Source organism: Equus przewalskii, chromosome 16 (assembly GCF_037783145.1).
Source record: "Equus przewalskii isolate Varuska chromosome 16, EquPr2, whole genome shotgun sequence".
NCBI lineage: Eukaryota > Metazoa > Chordata > Mammalia > Perissodactyla > Equidae > Equus > Equus przewalskii.
Window position 1 is genome coordinate 24,450,660 of NC_091846.1, and position 24,262 is coordinate 24,474,921.

A 24,262-nucleotide genomic window follows, 5' to 3' on the forward strand; every position below is an offset into this window, starting at 1 on the left:
TTCATAGACACCCTTTATTTGATTATGAAATGTTTCTTTTAACCCTATTTTACTTAGAAATTTGTTTGTTTAATCTTAAATGGGTGTTGAATTTTGTCAAGTTTTTGCATCTATTGAGATGATATTGTTGAGAATAAACATTGATTTTCAAATATTCAAACAACTTTGAATTGTTTGGGAAAGCTTCACTTGGTCATGATACATTGTCCTTTTTAAACTTTTGATATTGCTAGATTTGATTTGCTAATATTTTGTTGAGGAGTTTTTGTACTTATATTTATGAAAAATATCAGCCTATGGCCATCACCGATGGTCAAGTGGTTAAGATTCAGCGTTCTAACCACTACTTAGGCTCGGGTTCATTTCCTGATCAGGGAACCACCCGCTCATCAGTTGTCATACTGTGGTGGCTGCATGTTGCTGTGATGCTGAAAGCTTTTGCCACTGATATTTCAAATACCAGCAGTGTCACCCATGGTGGACAAATTTCAGTGGAGCTTCCACGTTAAGACACATTAAAATTATGAAAAACCTTTGAATAGCAGTGGAGCATTGTCTGATGTAGCGCCAGAAGTTGAGAGGATCGCACAAAAAGACCCGGCACGGTTCTGCTCTGCTGTACACAGGGTCACTAGGAACTGAAACTGACTCCACAGCACTAACAACCAATTGATCTATAATTTTACTGTCTTGTAATATCCTTGTCTGGCTTTGGTATGAGAGTTATACAGGCGTCATAAAACGAGTTAGCACGTGTTCTTCCCCCTCTACCGTCTGAAGGAGTTAGTGTAAACTGGTATTATTTCTTCTGTATGTATTTGATAGAATGACCAGTGAAGTTTTATGTGCCTGGAGCTTTTCTTGTGTGAAAGCTCTTAATTAAAATTTCAGTTGGATTTTTTACAGATACAAGACTATTATGATGTTCTGTTTCTTGTTATGTCTGTTTCAGCAAGTAGTATTTTTCAAAGAATTTTTCCATTTTGTACAAGTTGTTGCATTTATCAGGAAAATGTCTTTCTCAATATTTCACTATTTTCTATCTTAATGTCTATAGAAAATGCAGTGGTGTCCCTTTTTTATTTTGAATTTGGTATTTAGAGTTTTCTTTTCCTCTTCCTCAATCAATCATATTATGGATTTAGCATTTTTCTTAATCTCTTTAAAGAAGCAAGTTTTGACTTTGTTGACTTTTTTATGTTGTTTGTCCATTTCCTAGTTCATCGATTTTCACTCTTATTGCCATTTCCCTACTTACTAGGGCTTTAATTTGCCCTTTTTGCCCCCTTTCTTAAGATGGAAGCATGGGTCACTGATTTTTATACCTTTCTTCTTTTCTAATATATGCATTTAAACCTATCCATTTCCCTTTAAAGATTCCTTCAGCTGTTTCTTACAAATTCTGGTTTGTTGGGTCTGCAACCAGTTTGAAATATTTCTAATTTCTTTTGTGTTCTCTTTTTTGACCTATTTTTTTAGTGTTTTGTTTAATTTCCAAATATTTAGTGCTTTTCTAGGTATCTTACTGTTTTTGACTTTTCTTTTAATTCTGTTGTGGTCAGATAACAAACTCTATTATTTCAGTCTTTTGAAATTCACCAAGATGTTTTATGGCCCAACGTACACTCTGTCTTGAGATTGTTCTATGTGTACCTAAAAACCACGTATATTCTGCAGTTATTGTGTGTACAGTTCCATAAATATTAACTGGGTCAAGTTGGTTGATGCAATTATTTCTGGTCTTCTATATTTTTTTTCCAAATTGTTTTTGACTACTTGTATGAATTCTTGAGCAAGAATGTTAAAGTCTCTAATCTCCAGTTATATTGTGAATTGGTCTATTTCTTACTTTTTGTTTTATGAATTTTTGAAGCATTCTAATCACATCTATCCACATTTAGATTGTCATGTCTTCTTCATGAACTGATCCTGTAAACATTTTCAACTGTCTCTATTTGGTAACACTCTTGTCTTTAGTGTTATCTTTCACTTTGATAATATAGCCATAATAGCTTTATAGTGCCAAGTATTATCATTTGCCACCGTTTACTTTTACCCATCAATGTCTTTATATTTAAAGTATATTTCTTGTAAACATCATATAATTGAGTCATATTTTGTTATGCAGTCTGATGATCTGTATTTTTATTGGAGTGTTTAGCCCATCTATATTTAATATAATTATTAATATATTAATTAATTATTAGATTTGTTTACCTTTTTTTTTCTTTTGAGGAAGATTAGCCCTGAGCCAACATCTGCTGCCAATCCTCCTCTCTTTGCTGAGGAAGATTGGCCCTGAGCAAACATCTGTGCCCATCTTCCTCTACTTTATATGTGGAACACCTGCCACAGCATGGCTTGATAGGCAGTGCATAGGTCCATGCCTGCGATCTGAACCGGTGAACCCCAGGCCACCAAAGCTGAGTGCGTGAACTTAACCACTGCACCACTGGGCCAGCCCCTTAAGTTTGCCATTTTGGTGCTTGCTTTTCTATTTGTCCCATCTATTCTTTGTTCCTCTATTCTTTTCTTGCCTTTTTTATTGTGAACAGAATATTTTTTAAGATTACATTTTATTTCTCTTAATGATTTTTTAGTTACTCTTCTTAGTACTTTTTAAAAGTAGTTTCTTTAAAGATCAAAATACGCAGCTTAACTTACAACAATCTTCAGAAAATACTCTACTACTTCACGAATAAAGTAAGAAGTTTACAATAGAAACACACATTTAGCCCCTCTCAACCCTTTGTACTCCTGTTGCTAAATATTTTATTTTTATATTGGCTATAATTTCCATAATATATTGTTAATATATTTATTTTAAATAATCAGTAGTCTTTTAAAGAGATTTAAATGTCCTTTATATTTACTAATGTATTCACCATTTACATACTATTTACAGTGCTATTTGTTCTTTCCTAAATAACCAGGTTTCTATCTGATATCATTTCCCTTACTCTTCAAGCTTACTTTTAACATTTCTTGTAGAAGAGATCTACGGGAGAGGAATGCTCAGATTTTTCTTTTGTCTGAAAATGTCTTATTGCATATTCATTTTTGAGGGATACTTTTGCTGGCTATGGAATTCTGGTTTGAGGTTTTTTTCTTTTAGCACTTTAGCAATGTTACTCCACTGTCTTCTGGCTTCCATTTTTTCTGACAAGAAGTCTGCCGTAATTTGTATTATTATTCCTTGGTGTAAATCTTTCTACTCTAGCTGCTTATGGAAATGTTTTGCCTTTGGTTTTCTGCAATTCAAATATTATATGCCTAGTGGCAGCTTGCTTTGTGTTTATCTTGTTTGGCCTTCTCTAAGGTTCTTGGATTTGTGCGTTACTGTCTTTGATCAATATTGGAAAATTCTTAGCATTATTTCTTCAAATGTTTGTTCTATCCCAATCTCTCTCTTCTCCTTCTATGATTCCATTTATAAGTATGGTATGTAATTGTATGCATGTCATCCCAATCATATGGATTTGATATTGTTTTACTGTTCTTGGATGCTCTGGGTTTTTTGTGGCTCTTTTTGAATTCTTTCTTCCCTTCGTGTTATAGTTTGGATAATTTTTAATTACCTATCTTATATTCACTGGAGTTTTCCTTTGTTGTGTTAGCACATACACCTCCCACAAGAAATATAATAGTCTCAAAATAACAATGGCAGTTTCACTAGGAGTAGTTAACACTAACATTTGAATTTTTGTCCTTAGAATATGTCCTCACTAAGAAACTATGGTCAAAATGTTGTGTTTTATAGTCACTTGATATAATTCTTGTTTATGTGGTTATTTTTCCACTTTTATCATAGGTAGGTTTATTTGTTTCATTTAGCACACACACACATATACACCTATATATCTATATATTAATATAGATATATTTAATTTTTAGAGGAGGATTTGTTTTGTTTTTATTTTTGGTTTAATTTCATTTTTAATTAATAAAATCTTATATAGTTGCACAGTCAAAACTATAAAATGAAGATCATTCAAAGAAGCTTAGTTTTTATCTCTGTTGTATCCACACAATTTCCTCCCCATCCATATACACATATTTTTAACATTTTTGTTTTCTCCTGCCACTTTTTCTTATTAAAAGTATTCTCTATCCTTTTGTTAAACAAAATGTTGCTTATCATAAACAGTGTGCTGTACTTTGTCTTTTTAACTCAACAATATATCATGAAAAACACTTCAGAGCAGTATATCAAGTTCTTTCTCATTTTTTAAATATTTTTCTCTCTTAAAGCTCTCTCTTTTGTGTAGAAATACCGTAGTTATTCAACCAGTTCCCTGCTGATGACCATTCGAGTTGCTTTCAGTTTTTTGCAATTACAAATAATGCTGCAATAAGTGGTCTATGCACATACCATTTCACACTTTGCCAGCATAAACGGGGATGGCTAGGTGAAAGGGTAAACATATGTAAATTTGATAAATACCCTAAATTCTCTCCATAGGAATGCACCATTCTGTTTCTTCCTAACAATAATACAATCTCACCAATAAGATATGCTGCCAAACTTTTCCCAGTCTCTTAAGAGAGAAATTTTATCTCTAGGTAGTTTTAAGTTGCTTTGCTCTTATTTTGAGTGAGGTTGAGCATCTTTTCATATTTACAAAGGTCATTTGTATCTCTGTTTCAGTGAACCATCTGTTCATATATTTTGTCTATTTTTTTCTATTGGATGGCATTGTAAACGGAATTATTTTTATAATTTAAAATATAGATTTATAATTTATAGATTGCGTTATTCATTTGTCTTTTAAATAATATAGGAAATAAAAAGTGTTATGCACCAAAAATAGAATAATACTGGCTTTTATATTTACCTACATAATTACTTTTGCCAGAGTCATTTATTCCTTCTTAAGGCTTTTAGTTTGCTGTCTAATGTCTTTTCATTGTAGCCTGAAGGACTGTCTTTAGCATTTCATATAGGGCAAGTGTACTAATAACAGACTCACTCAGCTTTTGTTTATCTGGGAACGTCTTAATTTCCTACTTGTTTTTGAAGGATAGTTTTGCTGGATATAGAACTTTTGATTGAGAGATTGCTTTTCTTTTATCACTTTAAAAATGTCACCCCATTCTTTTCTGGCTTCCATGGTTTCTGGTGACAAATTGGTTATTAAGTTTGAAGATCCCTTATATATGACAAATCACTCCTCTATTGCTGCTTTTAAGAGTCTCTCTGGCTTTTGACAATTTGATTATAATGTGTCTCAGTGTGGATCTCTTTGTTTTTATCCTTCTTGCAGTTTATTGAGCTTCTTGGATATATAGATTTGTGCCTTTGGTCAAATTTGGGAGGGTTTTGGCCATTATTTCTTCAAATATTCTTTCTGCCTTTTTCTCTCTTTTTCTGGGACTTTCATTAACTGTACATTAGTATGCTTGATGGTGTCTCATGGGTCCCTTAGGCTCTGTTCATTTTTCTTCATTTTTTTCCTTCTGTTCACCATACTTGATAATTTCAACTGACCTATTTTCCAGTTCTCTGATTCATTCTTCTGCCTATTTAAATCTACTATTGAAAACTTCCAGTAACTTTTTCATTACAGTTGTTGTATTTTTGAGCTCCAGAATTTCTTTTTGGTTCCTTTTTGTAATTTCTATCTCTTTATTGATAATCTCTATTCACACATCATTTTACTGGTTTTCTTTCACTCTTTTTCCATGATTTTCTTTAGGTATTTGAGCATATTTAAGATAGTTAATTTAAAGTATTTTTCTAGTAAGTCCAATGTTTGTGCTTCCTCAGAGACAATTTCTGTTAATTTCTTCTGTGAACAAGTCATATTTCTTGTTTCTTTGCATGTTCTATAATCTTTTGTTGAGAACTGGACACTTTGAATACAATAATGTGGTAAGTCTAAAAATCAGATTCCTCCCCCTTTTTAAAGTTTGTTTTTGTTGCTTGCTGTGGGCTGTAGCTGTTGGTTTGTTTAGTAACTTTTCTAAACTATTTTTGTTAGGTCTGTATTCTTTTTCATGTGTTGACTTTGAAATCTCTGCTCCTTTAGTTTGTGATTAATCAGTGTTCTGACAGAGATTTCCACATATACTAGCAGAGAGAGAGAGATAGGAGAGAGGGAGGCAAAGAGGGAGGGAGAGAGAGAGAGAGAACAAAACCTTTCTGAGTCTTTTCACATCGCCTCTATGCAAGGGCACCCCTTCAAAGATTACCCAGGCCATTTAAAAACTCTGCCCTAGCCTTCACTTCCTGAATATGTTGCACCTAGAGATCAGCCAGAGGTGAAAGCTTAGGGTCTTCTGGGGTTTTTTCCAAGGATGTGTCCTGCCCTGGGCAGGCAAATGACTTTCTAAATTCCCCAGAATACACAGGCAGTTTTGAATGCCTTAATTTCCAAAAGAAATTAGGCTCATTTTTTCCAAAAGGAAAAAAGCTGCTCCCTTCAGCTTTTCCTATTTTTGCCATTTTTCTATGAGTTTGAACTTATTTACAATAAAAGAGCATAGATCTTGAGGGGAAAGAGTCTTGGGTTCAAACCCAAGCTCTGCCATTTGCTTGCTGTATGATCTTGTGCAAGTTACTTTCATTGGTTTTCAGTGCTCTCAGCTGTAAAATGAAAATTATACTACCTACTTTCCTGGATCGTAAGTTTTAAGGTTAACATTTGCTTTGCACATAGTGGGTGCTTAATAAATGGTAGCTATTATCATTCTTATTCATCATACTGGGCTTGTATTCAGTAAAAAGCTAGCCTATTGCTGAATTTGGCACAAGAGCCAGAGATTGCTGATAACTTAAAAATGTTATAACTCTGACTCCCACTTTTATTATCATGCTAGGTGAAAAAAGTACCATGCCTGCTTTGGATCTGAGCATTTTTAAAAACTGGAATGAAGGCAAACTAGGACAGATAGGTTTAGAGATGCAATTTGAATATGTTCCAGGGAAATCTCTATTGCAACAGGAAAGATTCCTTCAATACTATGAAAACTAACCTAAGTTAGGAAACCTAAAGCAAAAATAATTGATAATACAACAGGAAATTGCCATTAAAAAGATCTAGCATACCTTAAGATTAAGTGCATTTCTTCCAAACATTTGACAGTTTGATATGGCCAGGTTGGTCACGGCTGTTAATGTTTCATATTGTGTTGCCACAATAGTCTTAAAGGCTTCACCATATACGACATATCCCTCTGATTTTTGAGGTTTAATGGGACCAACATAAATAAAATAAAACATGAAAGTTAAATGTATTATCACTTAGAGTGAAAGCTAAAAGGCATTTATGTTAGGTAACAATGAGTCGTCATAAATAGGTTGGCTGCACACATCTTCTAGAAGAGATTCCCCACAACCTTCACCCATCCACTCTCAGCTGGTCTGTTTGCCAAATTGTTTTTTTAAAAAGAATATTAGATAGCACAATTGTCGTTCAAAAAGAAAACCATATGCTCATAGATTTCTACCTGCATTATTTAGAGTCCATAAATCTCAGTTTTCTTGTACTATATGTAAAAACATTTTTTAAAATTTTACTATGAATTACATAAACAACTTCTTGCTTCACAAAACTAGTGAAGGACATCATATAAACATCACTTAGATAGAGATCACCTCCTCAGGAGCACTCTCACTTTTTTCCCTAATATCACCTTGATGCATGTTTCAAACGCCCCTTGTAATTCAATTCTTCCCTTAGTTTGAAGACTTCACACAAGAAAGGGCAAAAACCCAAACAACTCAGGAGTGAGCCAAACAGAGACCATCTAACTTTACTTTATCATGACCCTTGTGGGTTTCACCTTCCATCAAAATGGCCTATCCAAGTACACATCTAAGAGCAGCAGGAAAATATTTTGAAATTTTATGAAATATATTTTACATTCCCAGCCATTCTTGCTGCATTACTTGAAGCAACATATTTTACAGTCTCAGTAATTTTTATGCAGTGAAAGGAAATAACGCATCCTAGAGCAAAGAAAACAATGTTCACTTTTTAATTTCTAAAATAGGCCCTGTGCACCCATTTCAGATCAATAGATGTGAAAGTTAAGCACAGAATAAATGATGGTGTATAATATGATATAGAGATTCCTTGTCTTGGGAGAGAGAATGGAGCAAGAAGGAAATGAGAGTGAGTTAAGACATAAGTCTGTGGCCTGCTTCCAGCTCACCCACCCTCATGGTTTAAGCCCAGGCAGATGGTTTTTGAGTGGAAAGGAGGGAGATAGAGGTGAGGAGGTGGTTAGAAATCCCCTGATAGATCTCTGAAAGATCTGTTCACCCAACTCACCTGAAACTTTTCAAAGAGGAAACCACCAGACTGGAATAAACTCAATACATCAGAAATGGCAGCATGACTTGTTTAGACTTATGATATGGAGGAGACCCAAAAGTTAATTTATGTCACAGACAGTGATACAGAACTACTGGGAGGATAATGGGCTCAGAAACTCCTAAGGTTGCTATAGTTAACAATACTATATTGTATATTTGAAAGCTACTAAGAGAGCAAATCTTAAAAGTTCTCATCATAAGAAAAGAATGTAACTATGTGAGGTGATGGATATTTTTTTCTGTTCTAGAATTTTATTTGACTCGTTTTTAAAAACAAAAATTCCAGTTGTCTGGTAAAATTCTGCAACTTTTTCTTTTTTTTTTTTTTTAACATCTGTGCCCATCTTCCTCCACTTTATATGCAGGATGCCTGCCACGGCCTGGCTTGACAAGCAGTGCGTAGCTCCGCACCCAGGATCTGAAGTGGCAAACCCTGGGCTGCTGAAGTGGAGCACACGAACTTAACCACTACACCACTGGGCCAACTCCATTTTTCTTTATTTTTTTGAACATAGCAATCATAGTTATTTTAAAATCCTTATTTGAAAACTCCAATATCTGAATCTATGGGTCTGTTTCTTTTGTCTCTTTCTACCGGTTTTCAGACATTTTATCCTGTTTTTAGGATGCCTTGTGATTTTTTAAATTTACCACTGGACATTGTAAATGAAAATTTTAAAGGGTCTGGATAATACTATCTCTCTCTAACAAATGTTGGTTTTCTTTGATGAAGAAGGAAATATTATCAAGGATTGATTTTGAGCTTTATCAGTTATCATCTATTTTTGTTTTGCCTTTTCTCATAGAACATCATCCTTATTCCTAAGGTATAGGTCCTCTGAGTCTTCACCTGAAAGCCCAGGTGTGTTCACAAAGGCTCCTCCACTTTGGCAAAGCTTGAACTCCGATAACCATTTCCTGTACAACTGTGAAAAATCTATGCTCAGTTCCTTAGCATTAGCTGATGTTACCTGCTGTGTTTCTTAGAGTATTATCCTGCACATGCACAGCTTAGAATTGTCCTGCACATGCACAGCTTAGAAATCAGCCCGATACCCTTAAGGGAGTTTGTATGCAGATATTTGGATTCACTTCTCTCCTCTTTGAGATTTTGCCCCTTGAGGCACAGCTAAATTGGCAGCTCTGAAGTCTGACTGCTATCTCCTCAATCCAGTACTACTACGACTTTCTAATTGTGCTTATTCTCCAGCACCACAAATGCCCTGAGGCAAAGCCTCAGGTAAATGTAGAGCAAACTCATAAACTTCCCTTTTTTCAAGGATCGTAGCCATTCAAGTCATGCCTGCAATGGTTACTCTCCAGTAACTTCAATAGCTATTTTATATATTTTGGGCAGCTTTAATAGTTGATTTTGGCGGGAGGGTTTGTCCTATACAAGCTGCTCAATCTTGGACAGAACCAGAAGTGATGAAGTTATTTTAAAATCTGTATCTGATAATTGTCATACCTGGAACTCCTGTGGGTATGTTTCAAATTGCTTAATGTTTCCAGTAGTTTTCATTCATTTTGTCTTTCTCTTAGTGTGCCTGGTAATTGTGAATGGTTTACTACTCATTGTATTTGTGAAATTGTTTATAGAAGTAATGTGAGGTCTAGGATGATGTAATCTTTCTTTAAAGGTGACTTTTCACTGTTTCTGCTAGGTAACTAAGGTGAAAGCACTTAGAACAGTGCCTGTCAGAAGGCAAGTAGTTAACTCTCATTATTGCATGTCTATCTGCCCCACCCATCTTAAGAATACTCCACCTTTCATGTTCCCAATATCAGTACAAAGTTTGGTTCATAGTCAATATTCAAAAAACAGTTGCTGAGTAAATGGCTTAAGGAACTGAAAATGAGGTGAGACACGTGTGAATCACACACATATACACATTCACACAGAATCCTGAATACTTTTATAGAGAGAGAATCTAATATACAATTTTTAAAAGAATGATGCAAATTTAGCATTTACCTTCAGTTGGGCTTGGTGGTTTTTGCTGTGAGACACTTTCTACATTTTCAGATTCTGTTGCAAGAGTTTCTAGAAAAAAGAAAAAATGAGACTTTTGGATACTTGTGAAATTTCATGTTGGGGGTGTTATGATTTCATTAGAATTATTCATCTTTTAAGGAGTTGGGATTATCCATGAGAATGTGCCCATTAAGGCATCCATCAGCATTGGCATTCTGCTCCTAGAGTTCATCTAGATCACCTTCTGAATAATTGTTCATTCTCACTGCTCCTTTATATTAGCTTTTCTGATCCTTTGCACTCCCTTATCCTCTTCCCACCACTATCACCTGGGTCAAATACCCAGTTTGACCTTGGCAGACCTGCAAGGTCAGGACTTCTGTTACTGCATTCTGGCCCATGTATTAAAGGTAGAGGTAAAAAGTGATCCCAGGGGCTGGCCCAGTGGCATAGTGGTTAAATTCATGCATTCTGTTTCGGCGGCCTGGGGTTTGAGGGTTTGGATCCCAGGTGTGGCACTACACATCGCTTATCAAGCCATGCTGTGGAGGCATCCCATGCACAGAATACAGCAAGAATGGCATGGATGTTAGCTCAGTGACAATCTTCCTCAAGCAAAGAGAGGAGGATTGGCAGCAGATTTTAGCTCAGGGCAAATCTTCCCCATAAAAAAAAGTGATCCCACCATCCCACTCTGCAAACCCAAGGTGGGGGGCCACCATTTGCTTGCATGCCTTCTCTCCTCTTTGCCTTACTTGACCCCATTATTATATATTATGTTCAGAATGGATTTACCTATCACTGACTGTCTTCGAGGTTTTCTTGGTAAAAGTGGCCTTGGCATGGAAAAAGAACCTGAAAAAGGAGTGACATTTAGTACCATTGCAGTAGTTTGTTGTGAACGTTCAGACGACTGTCCTCCCACTTTAAGAGGTGTAACTCTTGGTAGAGGGCTTGGCACTGCTGTTTTTAAATCTAACAGAGGTTGCTTAAAAATATAGGTTCTACTCCTCAGTATATGTAGATACTCAGACTGAATTTCCAGGGGTTTAGGAGTGATAACTGGGGAAGGTCTGGAGCGTGATGGGGAGAGAATCAAAATGTCTGTTTGTACCCGATCAGCATAAATAGGTTCTATTTTTGATGATTTTCTTCTGGATTTTCTTGCAATTTCCATTTGGCTTGTTTCTTTCCCCAAAACTTGAGGTGAAACTGAAGGAGAACTTGGAAAAACTATAGAACTGATAGCAGTCTTTGCACGGTGCCAATAGGCTTTCTTAGAAGAGAGTTTGGGTGTTGAAATAGCAGTCACTGTTTTTGGTACAAGATCATCAAGAAAGAGATTTTGGATATTGATTGGGGTTTGTAGTTGATTTGTTGAAACATCAGGAAAACTAGTTTTATCTCTTTCAGTTGAAGTGGTTTCATCTTGAGTGAACCTTACACGTGGTGGCTTAGTTTCAACAGTCTTGGCTAAACCAGAAAAAGAAAAAAACACAATTAGATTATATTTATCAAGATGTCAGGGACAAAACTGTTAATGTCTTAGCATTTATAGCTCTTCTCTATCCACTTACCCCTCTCTCACCTTCTAAAAGTATTTCTGTATATAACTTGCTCAGTTATCAGGACTTTTGTTTAGCTGCCTGGGATAGTGTCTGAGTGAACAACTGGAGAAGTGAAACGACTAAATTTTACTAGATTTAGAAAAGGTAGGGTGCTACTCTTGGAAGAACAGAATTGATGGAGAGAAGAGTAGGATATTAAGGGAGATGTTTGAGTAGTTGCCACTAAAATTCTGGCACTATGGATGGGTAAAAATGATTTTGATAAAATTTTGCTATTTATCATTATCTTTTCCTCATTTGAAACTTCTTTGAGCAAAGATTTAGATTTCTTTTCAATGCAAGATGTCAGACCAAGCTGTCTTTTGAATGTGATAAAATTCAGATACTGGCTACAAGGTACCACAAGTTCATTTAGGTGACAACAGTAAGTATTCTTTTCTCTCTTATGTCCAGAAAATGCATTATGCCTGCATTCTTAGGTACCTCACTACATCAAATATTCTTTCTCTTTCCTACGTGACAGAATGTTAAATGATGTTTTTTTCTATTGTCTCAGTTGAGTACAATAAATGATGAGGACCTCTACATTCTAATAAGGAGATAAGAGATTTATCAAAGCAAGACTCGCAAAGGGATGGTCAAAACAAATCCAACTCTCACCCACCTGTTGTCTCTATATAAGAAGTGGCTAGAGATTGATCTGGGTTCAGAGAGAGGATTTCTTCCGAATAGAGCTACTGGAGCGCTATATGCATTCCTGATCTTCCCCTCCCCATGGTGGGCGAAGGAGAATGATTTTCCCTGACCTCAAACCAAGTGAGGGGGATTCTCAGAGAACCATTTATAGAAGACAGGAGTGGATTCTACAGGAGAAAATAACATTTCACCACTCCCCTACCCACCTCCCTCACTGAAAAGCAAAAATGTATCGGCCTTCCCAGTGTTGTGTCCCAACTGGAGTACGGCAAAAGAATCCTTGAGACTACTTGACCTGTATCTCCTGGCGTTTTGCGGGGGTGCAGAAACTGATGCCTGGGTCTCATCTTAACTCGTAACTCTTAATTCCTTAACTCTTCCCCATTTCTAGCCCCAGAGATGGAGGAGTCAGAAACTATAATATGAGTTGGGAAAGAGAAGTAAAAGAACAAGGTGGAAGGACTTATCATGCTCCTGTTTCCCTTGGCTTGTCGAAAGGCTAGCAGACCTAGTTTGAGCTGGGAGAAGGGGTAAGGTTTGACTGCAGGCTAGATGAAAGTGTTGATTTAGATTAGACTAGTTGTTTAATATCTGAAAATGAGACAAGGTGAATAGATGAAAGTGACTTTAAAAAGCCTTGGGATAGAGATATGCGCCATGAGAGTTTGAAGGCGGGAGTAGGAGAAGAATATTATATGCTTCCTGTTTATATGGAACTAATCAAAGCCAGCTCATTCAATAAAATGCTTACGCCACTATCTTCAACTTTATTTTTTCTGTCTCCCGTCTTAGAAAAAACATGATAACATGAGAAAAAACCTCAATAGATTCCAGAACTCCTTCCAACCACCACCATCCCACCATATTTATCCTTCTCTTCAGTAGCAAACTGAAGTAATTTACATTCATTAGTTTGACTACCTCTCCTCTCATCTCTGTTCTGTTTGTTGTTTCATTTTATTTATTCTCTCTTTCTATTAAATTAGTAGACTTTATTTTTAGAATAGTTTTAGATATAAAAAAAAAATTGAGCAGGAGGGCATGGTTAGCATATACTCCCCTCTCCTGCACAGAATTTCATCTATTATTAACATCTTGCATTAGTGTGGTACATTTATTACAATTAATGAAACAATGTTGATATGTGATTAATTAAAGTCCATGTTTTACTCTTCGTGTTTTACAGTTCTATAGGTTTTGACAAATGCATAATGTCATGCATCTACCGTTACAGTATCATACAAATTTTCATCACCCTAAAAATTCCCTGTGCTTCATCTATTCATCTCTTCCCCCTCTCCCTGAACCTCTGGAAGCCACTGTTTTTGGGGTTTTTTTTTTACTGTCTCTACAGTTTTGCCTTTTCCAGAATGCCATGTAGTTGGAATCCTACAGTATGTAACCTTTTCAGACTGTCTTCTTTCACTTAGCAATATGCAGTTAAAGTTCCTCTATGTCTTTATATGGCTAGATAGCTCATTTATTCTTATCATTAAATAAAATTCCACTGTGTGGATGTACCACAGTTTGTTTATCTACTCATCTATTGAATTGCTTCTGGTTTGAAGCAATTACAAATAAAGTTGATATAAATACACATGTGCAGGGTTTTGTGTGGATGTAAGTTTTCAACTCAATTGGGCAAATGTCCAGGAGTTCAACTGCTGGATTGTATGGTAAAAGTATGTTTAGCTTTGTACAAAACATCCCAAGGGTCTTCAGAAGTGGCAGTACCATTTTGCATTCCCTCCAGCAATGAATAAGAGTTCTCGCTCCTCTCCAGCATTTGGTGTTGTCAGTGTTTTGGATTTTAGCTATTCTAATCGGTCTGCAGTGGTAGCTCATTGTTTTAATTTGCAATTCCCTAATGGCATATGATGTTGAGCATTTTTCATAAGCTTATTTGCCCTCTTGATATTTTCTTTGGTGAGGTGTCTGTTCAGATGTTTAGCCCACTTTTTAATTGTTTTTTTTTCTTATTATTGAGTTTGAGTTCTTTTTTATTTTGGATGCAAGTCCTTTATCAGATAGGTGTTTTGCAAATATTTCCTCCCAGTGCGTGGCTTGTCTTATTCTTTTAACAATGTTTTCCATAGCAGAAGTTTTTTAATTTTAATGAAACCCAACTTATCAACTTTTTCTTTCATGGATTGTTCTTTTAGTGTTATATCTACAAAGTCATCATCAAACCCAAGGTCACCTAGATTTTCTCATATCTTATATTCTAGAAACTTTATAGTTTTGCACTTAGGTCTACAATTCTTTTGTGTTAATTTTTGTGAAAGGTGTAAGGTCCGGTCTAGGTTCATTTGCTTTTTTTTTTTTGTATGTGGATGTCCAGTTAACCTGTTCCAGTATCATTCATTGAAAAGACTATATTTTATCCATTGAGTTGTCCTCACTTCTTTGTCAAAAATTAGTTTGCTATATTTGTACACATCTATTTCTTGGCTCTCTATTCTCATCCACTGATCTATTTGTCTGTTCTTTTGCCAATACAACACTGTCTTGATCACTGTAGCTTTACTACTATAAAGTCTTGAAATTAGGGAGTGACAATCCTCCTACTTACTTAATCTTCAGTTTTATATTGGCTATTCTAGGTCTTTTGCTTTGACATATAAACTTTAGAATAAATTTTGTCAATATACACAAAGCAACTTGCTGGTATTTTGACTAAGATTGTGTTGAATATATAGATCAAGTTTAGAAGAATTGATATCTTAACAACATTGAGTCTTCCTATTCATGAACATGGAATATCTTCCCACTTATTTAGATCTTTGATTTCTTTCATCATGGTTTTGTAGTTTTCCTCATCTAAATCCTGGACATATATTGGTAGATTTATGCCTAAATAAATTGTAGTGAGTTTTGATACTAACGTAAGTTGTAGTGTTTTGAATTTCAAATTCTAATTGTTCATCATTGGCATATAGGAAAGCAATTGATTTCTGTATATTCATGTTGTATCCTGCAATATTGCTATAATTGCTTAGTATTTCCAAGAGTTCTTTTGTTGATTCTTTGGGATTTTCTATATAGAACAAAGAAGAAAGTTTTGTTTCTTTCTTCCCAACCTGAACATCTTTTATTTCATTTTCTTGTCTTATTGCAGTAGCTAGGACTTTCTAGTAAAATTGTTCAATAGCAGCAGTGAAAGAAGACATCCTTCCTTTGTTCCTGATTTTAGGGGGGAAGCATCTAGTTTCTCACCTTTAGGGATAATGTTAGCTATAGGATTCTGGGTAAACATTCTTTATCAAGGTGAGAAAGTTCTCCTCTATTCCTAGTTTGCTGAGAGCTTCTTCATGAATGCATGTTGGATTTTGACAAATGCTTTTTCTACATCTATTGATATGATCATGTGATTTTTTTTCTTTAGCCTGTTGATGTAATGGGTTACATTAACTGATTATTGAATGTTGAACCAGTCTTGTATATCTAGAATAAATCCCACTTAGTTATGATGTATAATTATTTTTATACATTGTTGGATTCAATTTGCTAATATTTTTTTGAGGATTTTTGCATCTATGTTCGTGAGAGATATTGTCTGCAGTTTTCTTTTTTTTTTTCAGGTACACATTTTTTGGTGAGGAAGATCAGCCCTGAGCTAACATCTGATGCCAGCCTTTCTCTTTTTTTTTTCCCTGCCCAAAGCCCCAGCACATAGTTGTATATCCTAGCTATAAGTCATTCTTGTTCTTCTATGTGGGATGCTGCCACAGTATAGCTTGATGTGTGGTGTGTAGGTCTGCACCCAGGATCAGAGCTGGCGAACCCCAGGCTGCCAAAGAGGAGCATGAGAACTTAACCACTCGGCCATGGAGCTGGCCTTGTGTAGTTTTCTTTTCTTGTAATGTCTTTGTTTGGTTTTGGTAATAAGGTATGCTACCTTCATAGAATGGTTTAGGAAGTGTTTCCTCTGCTTCTATCTTCTGGAAGAGACTATAGAGAATTGATATAATTTCCTCTTTCAATGTTTGGTAGAATTCACCAGTGACCCTATGTGGGCCTGGTGCTTTCTGTTTTGGAAGTTATTAATTACTGATTCAATTTCTTTAAAAGATATTGGAATATTCAGGCCTATACAACAACAGCTTATTTATAAGGATAAAGATTATTTACAATAGATTATCTATTTCTTCTTGCATGAGTTTAGGTAGTTTATGTCATTCAAAGCTTTTGTCCATTTCATCTAAGTTAGCAATTGAGTAGGCCTAGGGTTGTTCATAGTATTCCTTTATTTTCTTTGTAATGTCCAGGGAATCAGAAGTGATGAACCCACTTTCATTTCTGGTATTAGTAATTTGCTTCTTCTCTCTTTTTTCTTGTTCAGCCTGGTTAGAATTTTATCAATTTTTATTAATCTTTTCATAAAACTAGCTTTTGGTTTTGTTAATTACCTTTTTTTCCATTGATTTCTACTTTAATTTTGATTAGTTCTTTTCCTTTTTTTTTTTGTGGGGAAGACTGCCCTTCAGCTAACACCTGTTGCCAATCTTCCTCTTTTTGCTTGAGGAAGATCACCCCTGAGCCAACATTTGTGCCAGTCTTCCTCTATTTTGTATGTGGGATGCCACCACAGCATGTCTTGATGAGCAGTGTGTAGGTCTGCACCCAGGATCTGAACCTGTGAACCTCAGACCACTGAAGTGTAATGTGTAAACATAACCACTATGCCATCGGGCCAGCCCCTATTATTTCTTTTCTTCTTCTTGCTCTAAGTTTATATTGTTCTTTTTCTTGTTTCCTAAGGTAAACATTTAGATTATTTATTTTAGATCAATCTTCTTTTTCTAATACATGTATTCAATGCTCTACATATCCTCTAAGTCCTGCTTCTGCTGCATGACACAAATTTTGATGTTGTATTTTTGTTTTCATTTAGTCAAAACATTTTTAAAATATCTCTCATGACTCCTTTGACCCATGTGCTATTTAAATGTGTTCTTCAATCTCCAAATATTTGGGGATTTCTAGATAACTTTCTGCTATTGATTTTTAATTTAATTCCATTGTGTTCTGAGAGCAAACGTTGTATGATTTCTGTTCTTTTAAAATAGTGTTTTGTGGCCCAGAATATGGTCTATCTAGGTGAATGTCCCATGTGAGTTTGAGAAAAATGTGTTTTCTGCTGTTGTTGGATTAAGTATTCTATAAATGTCAATTGGATCCTCTTGATTGATGGTGCTATTCAGTTCAACTGTATCCTTATTGATTTTCTGCCTGCTGGATCTGTCAGTTACTGAGAAAGGGGTGTGGAAGTCTTCAATTATAATAATGGATTTCTCTATTTCTCCTTACAATTCTTGCAACTTTTGCCTCAAATATTTTGACTCTCTTTTTTAGGTGCAAATAAGTTAAGAATTGCTATAACTTCTTGGAAAATTGACTCCTTTATCATTAAGTATTGCCCCTGTTTATCTGTAATAATTTTTTTGTTCTGAAGTCTGCTGTGTCTGAAATTAATATAGCTACTCCAGCTTTCTTTTGATTTGTGTTAATATGGCATACCTTTCTCTCTTTACTTTTAATCTATCTGTGTTTTTATATTTAATATAAGTTTCTTATAGACAACATATAGTTGTTTCTTGTTTTTTATCTGCTCTGACAGTTCTGTCTTTTATTTGGTGTAGATAGACCATTTACATTTTAATGAATTATTGAGATTTTTGGCTTAATATCTGCCACATTTGTAAAGTTTTCTATTCACTGCACTTGTTTTTCTTCTCCTTTTTTAAAATCTTCCCTTCTTTTTCTGCCTTTTCTGGTTTTAACTGAGCATTTTATGGTTAAGTTTCTCTCCTCTCTTAACATATCAATTATACTTCTTTTTTTTAACTTTTTTGATCATTTATTTATTTTTTAAATTGAGGTAATATTTGATTATATCATTATATAAATTTCAGGTGTATATCTATATTACACTTCTTTTTAAAATTTTTAGGTGGTTGCCCTAGAGTTTGCAATATACAACTTACAACTAATCTAAGTCTACTTTCTGACAACACTACACTCACTGTCTAATGGGTATTGCAGGTAACTTTTAACAGAGTATTCCCAATTCTTCCCTCCCATTCCTTGTAACATTGCTGCCATTCATTTCATTTATCCCTATGCTATAATCACCCAATACATTGTTGCTATTATTGCTTACAACAAACAGTTATCTATTAGATGAAGTAAGAATAGGAAAAACAAAACTTCTTATCTTCCTTCACTTATTCCTTCTCTGACATTTTTCCTTTTTTTAGGTAGATCTGAATTTCTGATCTATAGAAGTTTTCTTCTTTTAGCATAAAAGAACTTCTTTTAAAGATTTCTTGCAAGGCAGGTCTACTGGCAACAAATTCCCACGGTTTTTGTTTGTCTGAAAAAGTCTATATTTCTTCACTTTTGAACAATGATTTCACTGGACACAGATTCTAGTTTGGTGGAAGTTTTTTCTTTAGACCCTTTAAATATTTCACTCTACTCTTTTCTTGCTTACATGGTTTCTGACAAGAAATCCAATGTAGTTCTTATCTTTTTCCTCCATAGGTACGTATTTCTCCCTCTTCCCCTGGCTTCCTTCTAGATTTTCCTTTTGTCTTTAGTTTTCTGCGGTTTGAATGTAATATGCCTTTGTTTTGTTTTGTTTTGTTTTGTTTTTATCCTGGTAGGTGTTCCCTGAACTTCCTGGATCTGTGGTTTGGTCTGTCATCAATTTTGGAAAATTCTCAGCCATTATTCCTTCGACTATCTCTTCTGCTCTCTTCACTCTTTCACCTCCTCTCATATTTCCATTAGACATGTTATACCTTTTGGAATTTTCCCATAGGTCTTGGGTATTCTGTTTTTATTTGTTTTATTCTTTTTTTTTTTTTTGGCATTTCAGTTTGAGAATTTTCAATTGGCCTGTCTTCAAGTTCTCAGATTCTTTCCTCAGTCATGTCCAGGACTGATAAGACTATCAAAGGCATTTTTCATTTCTAGTACAATTTTTTTTATTTTTAGCATTTCCTTTTGGTTTTTCGCTAGAGTTTCCATCTTTCTGCTCACATTACTCATCTGTTCTTGCATATTGTCTACTAGTTCCATTAAGGCTCTTAAAATATCAATCACAGTTACTTTCAATTCCCTGTCTGATAATTCCAATATCTGTGTCATATCTGAGTATGGTTCTGAGGTTTACTTTTTCTCTTCATGCTATTTTTTTTTAGTCTTTAAGCATAATTTGTAATTTTTTGTTGAAAGCTGGACATGATGTATTGGGTAATAGCAACTGAGGTAGTTGTTGCTTTGGGTGTCAGAGGCTTAAGTTTCCTCTAGTTCCCCTCTCTTTTTTTTTTTTCTCCTTTGTTGTATTTGGGCTTCCCTACAAACTCCTTCTTAAATAAAATCTGCATCTCACAGCTCTCTCAGTTGTAATCCATTGTTATTATATCAGAGCCTTGTTGATGAGGTGGTAAGGTATTGGGGAAAAGAACGATTCTATAATCCTATGATTAAATCTCAGTTTTTTAGTGTGCCTGAATCCCTGGACTGTAGCTTTCAGAAGTGTTTCTTAGCCTTTGCCTCCCCTTACATGAGACAGAAAGGCTGCAGGGGGCTACAGTTGTCTAATTTGCTCTTCCCCCAGGTCACATAGGCTCTATTAATCTAGTTTCCCTTAAAGGGCAGAACTTTGTTAGGTAGAATGCTCTGGGAGCATTTAAAAATGGTTACTTTCTCCCTCCTTCTGAAGGAAACTTGAGCAAATTTTTCTCTGATCCTCACAAGAACCTGGTGGGGCTTCTGGAGGTAAAACCCATGACACTGTAGAGGGTCCCCTAAGACTGAGCTCTCAGGAGTTTTTAACTCTCAAGCCAGTCCTCACTCAACCTCTAGCAATTTGTCAAAATTAGCATTTAAGTATTCCTACCAATTATTGGCTAAAGCATCTTAAGATCCCAGTAAACTGACCTCAGCTGTGATTCTCTATGTTTGTTAGTCTCTCCAGATTTCAGGATGGTGGTTTGCTCAGTGATCAGAATTCTCTGATGGATCTAAGAAAAGTCATTACCAGTTTGTTCACTTCTTTCTTGTTATGAGGATGGGCGTAATGACTTCTAATCTCTAACAAACTGAAACTGAAAATATCCCTACGTTCATTTTTCAAACCAGTATGATCTGCAATTTACCACCTCTGCTATCAAAACTGTTCTCACAAAGTTATTATTGATATCTTGCTGTTAAACTCAATGGATAGACATCGTTACATATCTTTATTTGACCTCTTTTTAGCGTTTAACATTTTAATCTCTTCTCCATGAAGTTCACTCTCCCCTTGGCTCCCATGATAACAGTCTATTATTTCTCTATTCCTATCACTATGGTAATTTATCTTTCCTTTCTAAGCAAATCTTTTTCTTTCTCAGTTTACCATGTAGTGTTCTTAAGGGTTCTATCATCACCCCTCTTCTCACTCTAACTCATTTTCCGTATACAAGAACATTCTAAAATCTGGATCTGGAAGACCTAAGCACCTCAAACATATGATGTCCCAACCAACCTCATCAGTAAGTTCTGTTTTCCTTTATCTCCAGAGGGACATCTGCTATCTATAACACACACACACACACACACACAAACTGGAATCCTTCACTCCTCTTATGTTAGTTTCCTCTGGCTGCTGTAACAAATTACCACAAGCTTGGTGGTTTAAAACAACAGAAACTTATTCTCTTACACTTCTGGAGGCCAGAAGCCCAAGATTTCTATCCCTGAGCTGAAATCAAGGTGTGAGCAAAGCCATGCTCTCTCTAGAGTCTCTCATGGAGTGCATATACCCTGCCTCTTTCAGCTTCTGCTGGCTGCCAGCACTCCATAGCTTGTGGCCACATTACCCCAATCTTCAAAGCCAGCATCTTCAAATCTCTTTGCTCCATCTTCATATCACCTTCTCCTATGTGCATGTGTAATCTCCCTCTGTTTCTCTCTTAAAAGGATACATGTGATTGCATTTAGGGCCCACCTAGATAATTCAAAATAATCTTTCCATCTCAAGATCCTTAGCTTGATCATATCTTCAATCCCATATACATATATATATATATTTTTTTATATAAGATAACATTCACAGGTTCCAGGTTGGGGGGGGGGGGCGTCTACCACACCTCCCATTCTTCATTCTTCACATTTAACACATCCAATCAATCACCTCCAGGCTTTATTCAAATTACATATGGCAACTCTAAAGCTTCTAATTCCCCACCTCTTCCCATTCCACCCTGCCCCCCACCTTAAGAGGGCATGCTCACTTTCCTTTTCCACCGTGAGAGTCACTGGAGAAGTGAGCTATTGCTCTGATGGATTGAAGTCCCAACCTGTTGGCTTAGAGTGGAGAAAAGGATTGAAAATCAGTAATCTAATTAAGTTCTGCTATTTCAGAATAGAAAGATAAGACCCTTTGACTAAATGACTTGCTATATCACATCAGTATTGGAGCTAAGACCAAAATTCAAACCCCTGGACTCCCATTCTAGGACGTTTTGCATTGTTCCAGGTTGCTGCAAGTCAGTAAATAATACCGAGCCAAGTGAGAAGTATTATAACAGCTTACAACTATACAGTGGTTTTATAGTTTACAAAGTGCTTTCACACAGGCCTTTTTCTCTCACAGTTATGTAATCAAAAAAATCCCAGATCTTCCTTTCTGATTTTCACTGCTGTCTTCCTAGTCTACATTAACTTAACTTTCCCCTTGATTTTCTGACATAGTCTTACAGTGTTTTCATCGAAGTATCTGAATCTTATCAGACATAATTCTGATTTCTTAGTTTGGTATATAGAAATCTATGTGAACTGGACCCACTTCATCTAACCTTGCTGTGAGGTGACTCGTCACTTTCCCATGAGAACCCTTAGGTATTCTAAATATTACTGACAATCACAAAGACCATACTGCTCATTTATAACTTCACTTCCTATGTTGATCACACTGTGGAATACCTTCTCTTACTAACAAATTTAAATCATTTTCTTCTTTTGAAGTCTACCCTAAATCTTATGCAATCCACCTTTCTTGATTAATACAACCCACACATTGTTCTCATTAATTAATCCAATATTTAACACCTACCTAATGTGCCAACTGTACACATAATGCTGAGGATACAATTGCACCACACAAACCTTACTACCATCAAAGATCTCACAATTTATCTGGGCAAACAGTTATCCTAGAGAAGGGGAAGTGTTGCGTAGGTGTAAGTACGGGATACCGTGGGAGCATAGAGGAAGGCACTCTGACTGGGAGCAGAGGGAAAAGGGGCTTAGGGAAATCTTCCCAATGAAGATACCTGTCTTCTCAATTCCACCCTTCCCTATTTTTTGACTCATTTCCCATGATTTCTTTTTCTTTTTCCTATTATATTAAGTTACTACTTTTCCAATAGACTCTCCTCTGCCTTCAAAAACTACACAGGTCTCCTCCATAATTAAATATGTTTCAAGCCCCATTCTTGCCCCAGTGCTTCCTCCCATCTAGAACTACTGTAGTAAAATCACCAATAAAAAACATGAAAATTTGAAAAACATGGCATTAAATAGATCGGGAAAAGGACAGTTGTTTACAGTATGAGAGCTGAAACAAGAAGGCAGAGAGTTCAACTTCAACTGGGAACATGTGTGTTTTCACTGCCCTGAGCATGTCCATGAATGACAGAGATTACCATGTACACCCCTCTCCTGCTCATCCATCCAGCATGAAAGGAGTGAGACAGAGCTCTATATACTGCTCTGAAAAGTTCTTCATGAGATATTGTGGCGTTAAAAAGACAAAGCACACTGGGGGCTGGCCCAGTGGCCGAGTGGTTGCGTTCGGGCGCTCCGCTGCAGGCGGCCCAGTGTTTCGTTGGTTCGGGTCCTGGGCGCAGACATGGCACTGCTCATCGGGCCGCGCTGGGGCAGCGTCCCACATGCCACGACTGGGGGGACCCACAACAAAGAATATACAGCTGTGTACCGGGGGGCTTTGGGGAGAAAAAGGAAAAAAAAATAAAATCTTTAAAAAAAAAAAAAAGACAAAGCACAGCACAATGTAATAATTGGGGAGTTACAAATAAATTTTAGCAGTTAGGTAAATTCAAACCTATGGAATCCACAGATAATAAGAATCGATTGTACTTGCAGCATTGAATTGGATGTTATTATCTTACAACAAACATTTGTAAATTACTACTAGTGAGTGTCTTTAACTATTGTGATTCTGAGCTACGCAGGCTGAGAAATTTCTGTGAAAAATAAAGTTCATAACGTATCTGATTAACACACATACCTGCACGGACTTTCTTCTTACATAAAGACAGCCTAGGGAGTGCTGGAGGTAAAGGTCTTCGAAGAAGTTGTGGGTGTTTTTGCATTTCAACTAATAATAAGCACTGTTTTTCACAGCTATTGGTTAAGTGAGAATTGAAAAGTTTTTGAATATGTTTTGAATTGTTGCTGAAAAATCATTAGAATCTAGATTACATCTTAATGAAAATCATCCTGTGCCAATACTATACTGAGTCCAAGTTGAATTCCTATAAAAGAACAAGAGGGTAAGAAAATAATTCCTTAAAACTTCTAGAAAGAATCTAGATAAAATTTAGGTTTATAATTAACAAGGAATTTTAAAATACGTATCCTATTACCAATCAGGATCGTTGTAACATTTCCCATGTTAGCAAAAAC

At 35.8% G+C, this 24,262-nt stretch overlaps 1 protein-coding gene across 2 annotated transcripts in view; it reads right to left on the bottom strand.

The window, feature by feature from the left end:
• Positions 1-24,262, bottom strand: part of LRRC63 (leucine rich repeat containing 63) — a 65,911-nt gene that overhangs the window by 40,861 nt on the left and 788 nt on the right. For both annotated transcript variants that reach the window (XM_070578838.1, XM_070578839.1), the window contains exons 2-6: positions 23,865-24,111; positions 21,851-21,919; positions 11,091-11,768; positions 10,296-10,364; positions 7,049-7,176 (exon numbers count right to left, since the gene is read on the bottom strand). In XM_070578838.1, the coding sequence (XP_070434939.1) occupies positions 7,049-7,176; positions 10,296-10,364; positions 11,091-11,768; positions 21,851-21,919; positions 23,865-23,949 (1,029 nt within the window). In that variant the 5' untranslated portion in view covers positions 23,950-24,111. The remainder of the gene's footprint in view (positions 1-7,048; positions 7,177-10,295; positions 10,365-11,090; positions 11,769-21,850; positions 21,920-23,864; positions 24,112-24,262) is intronic.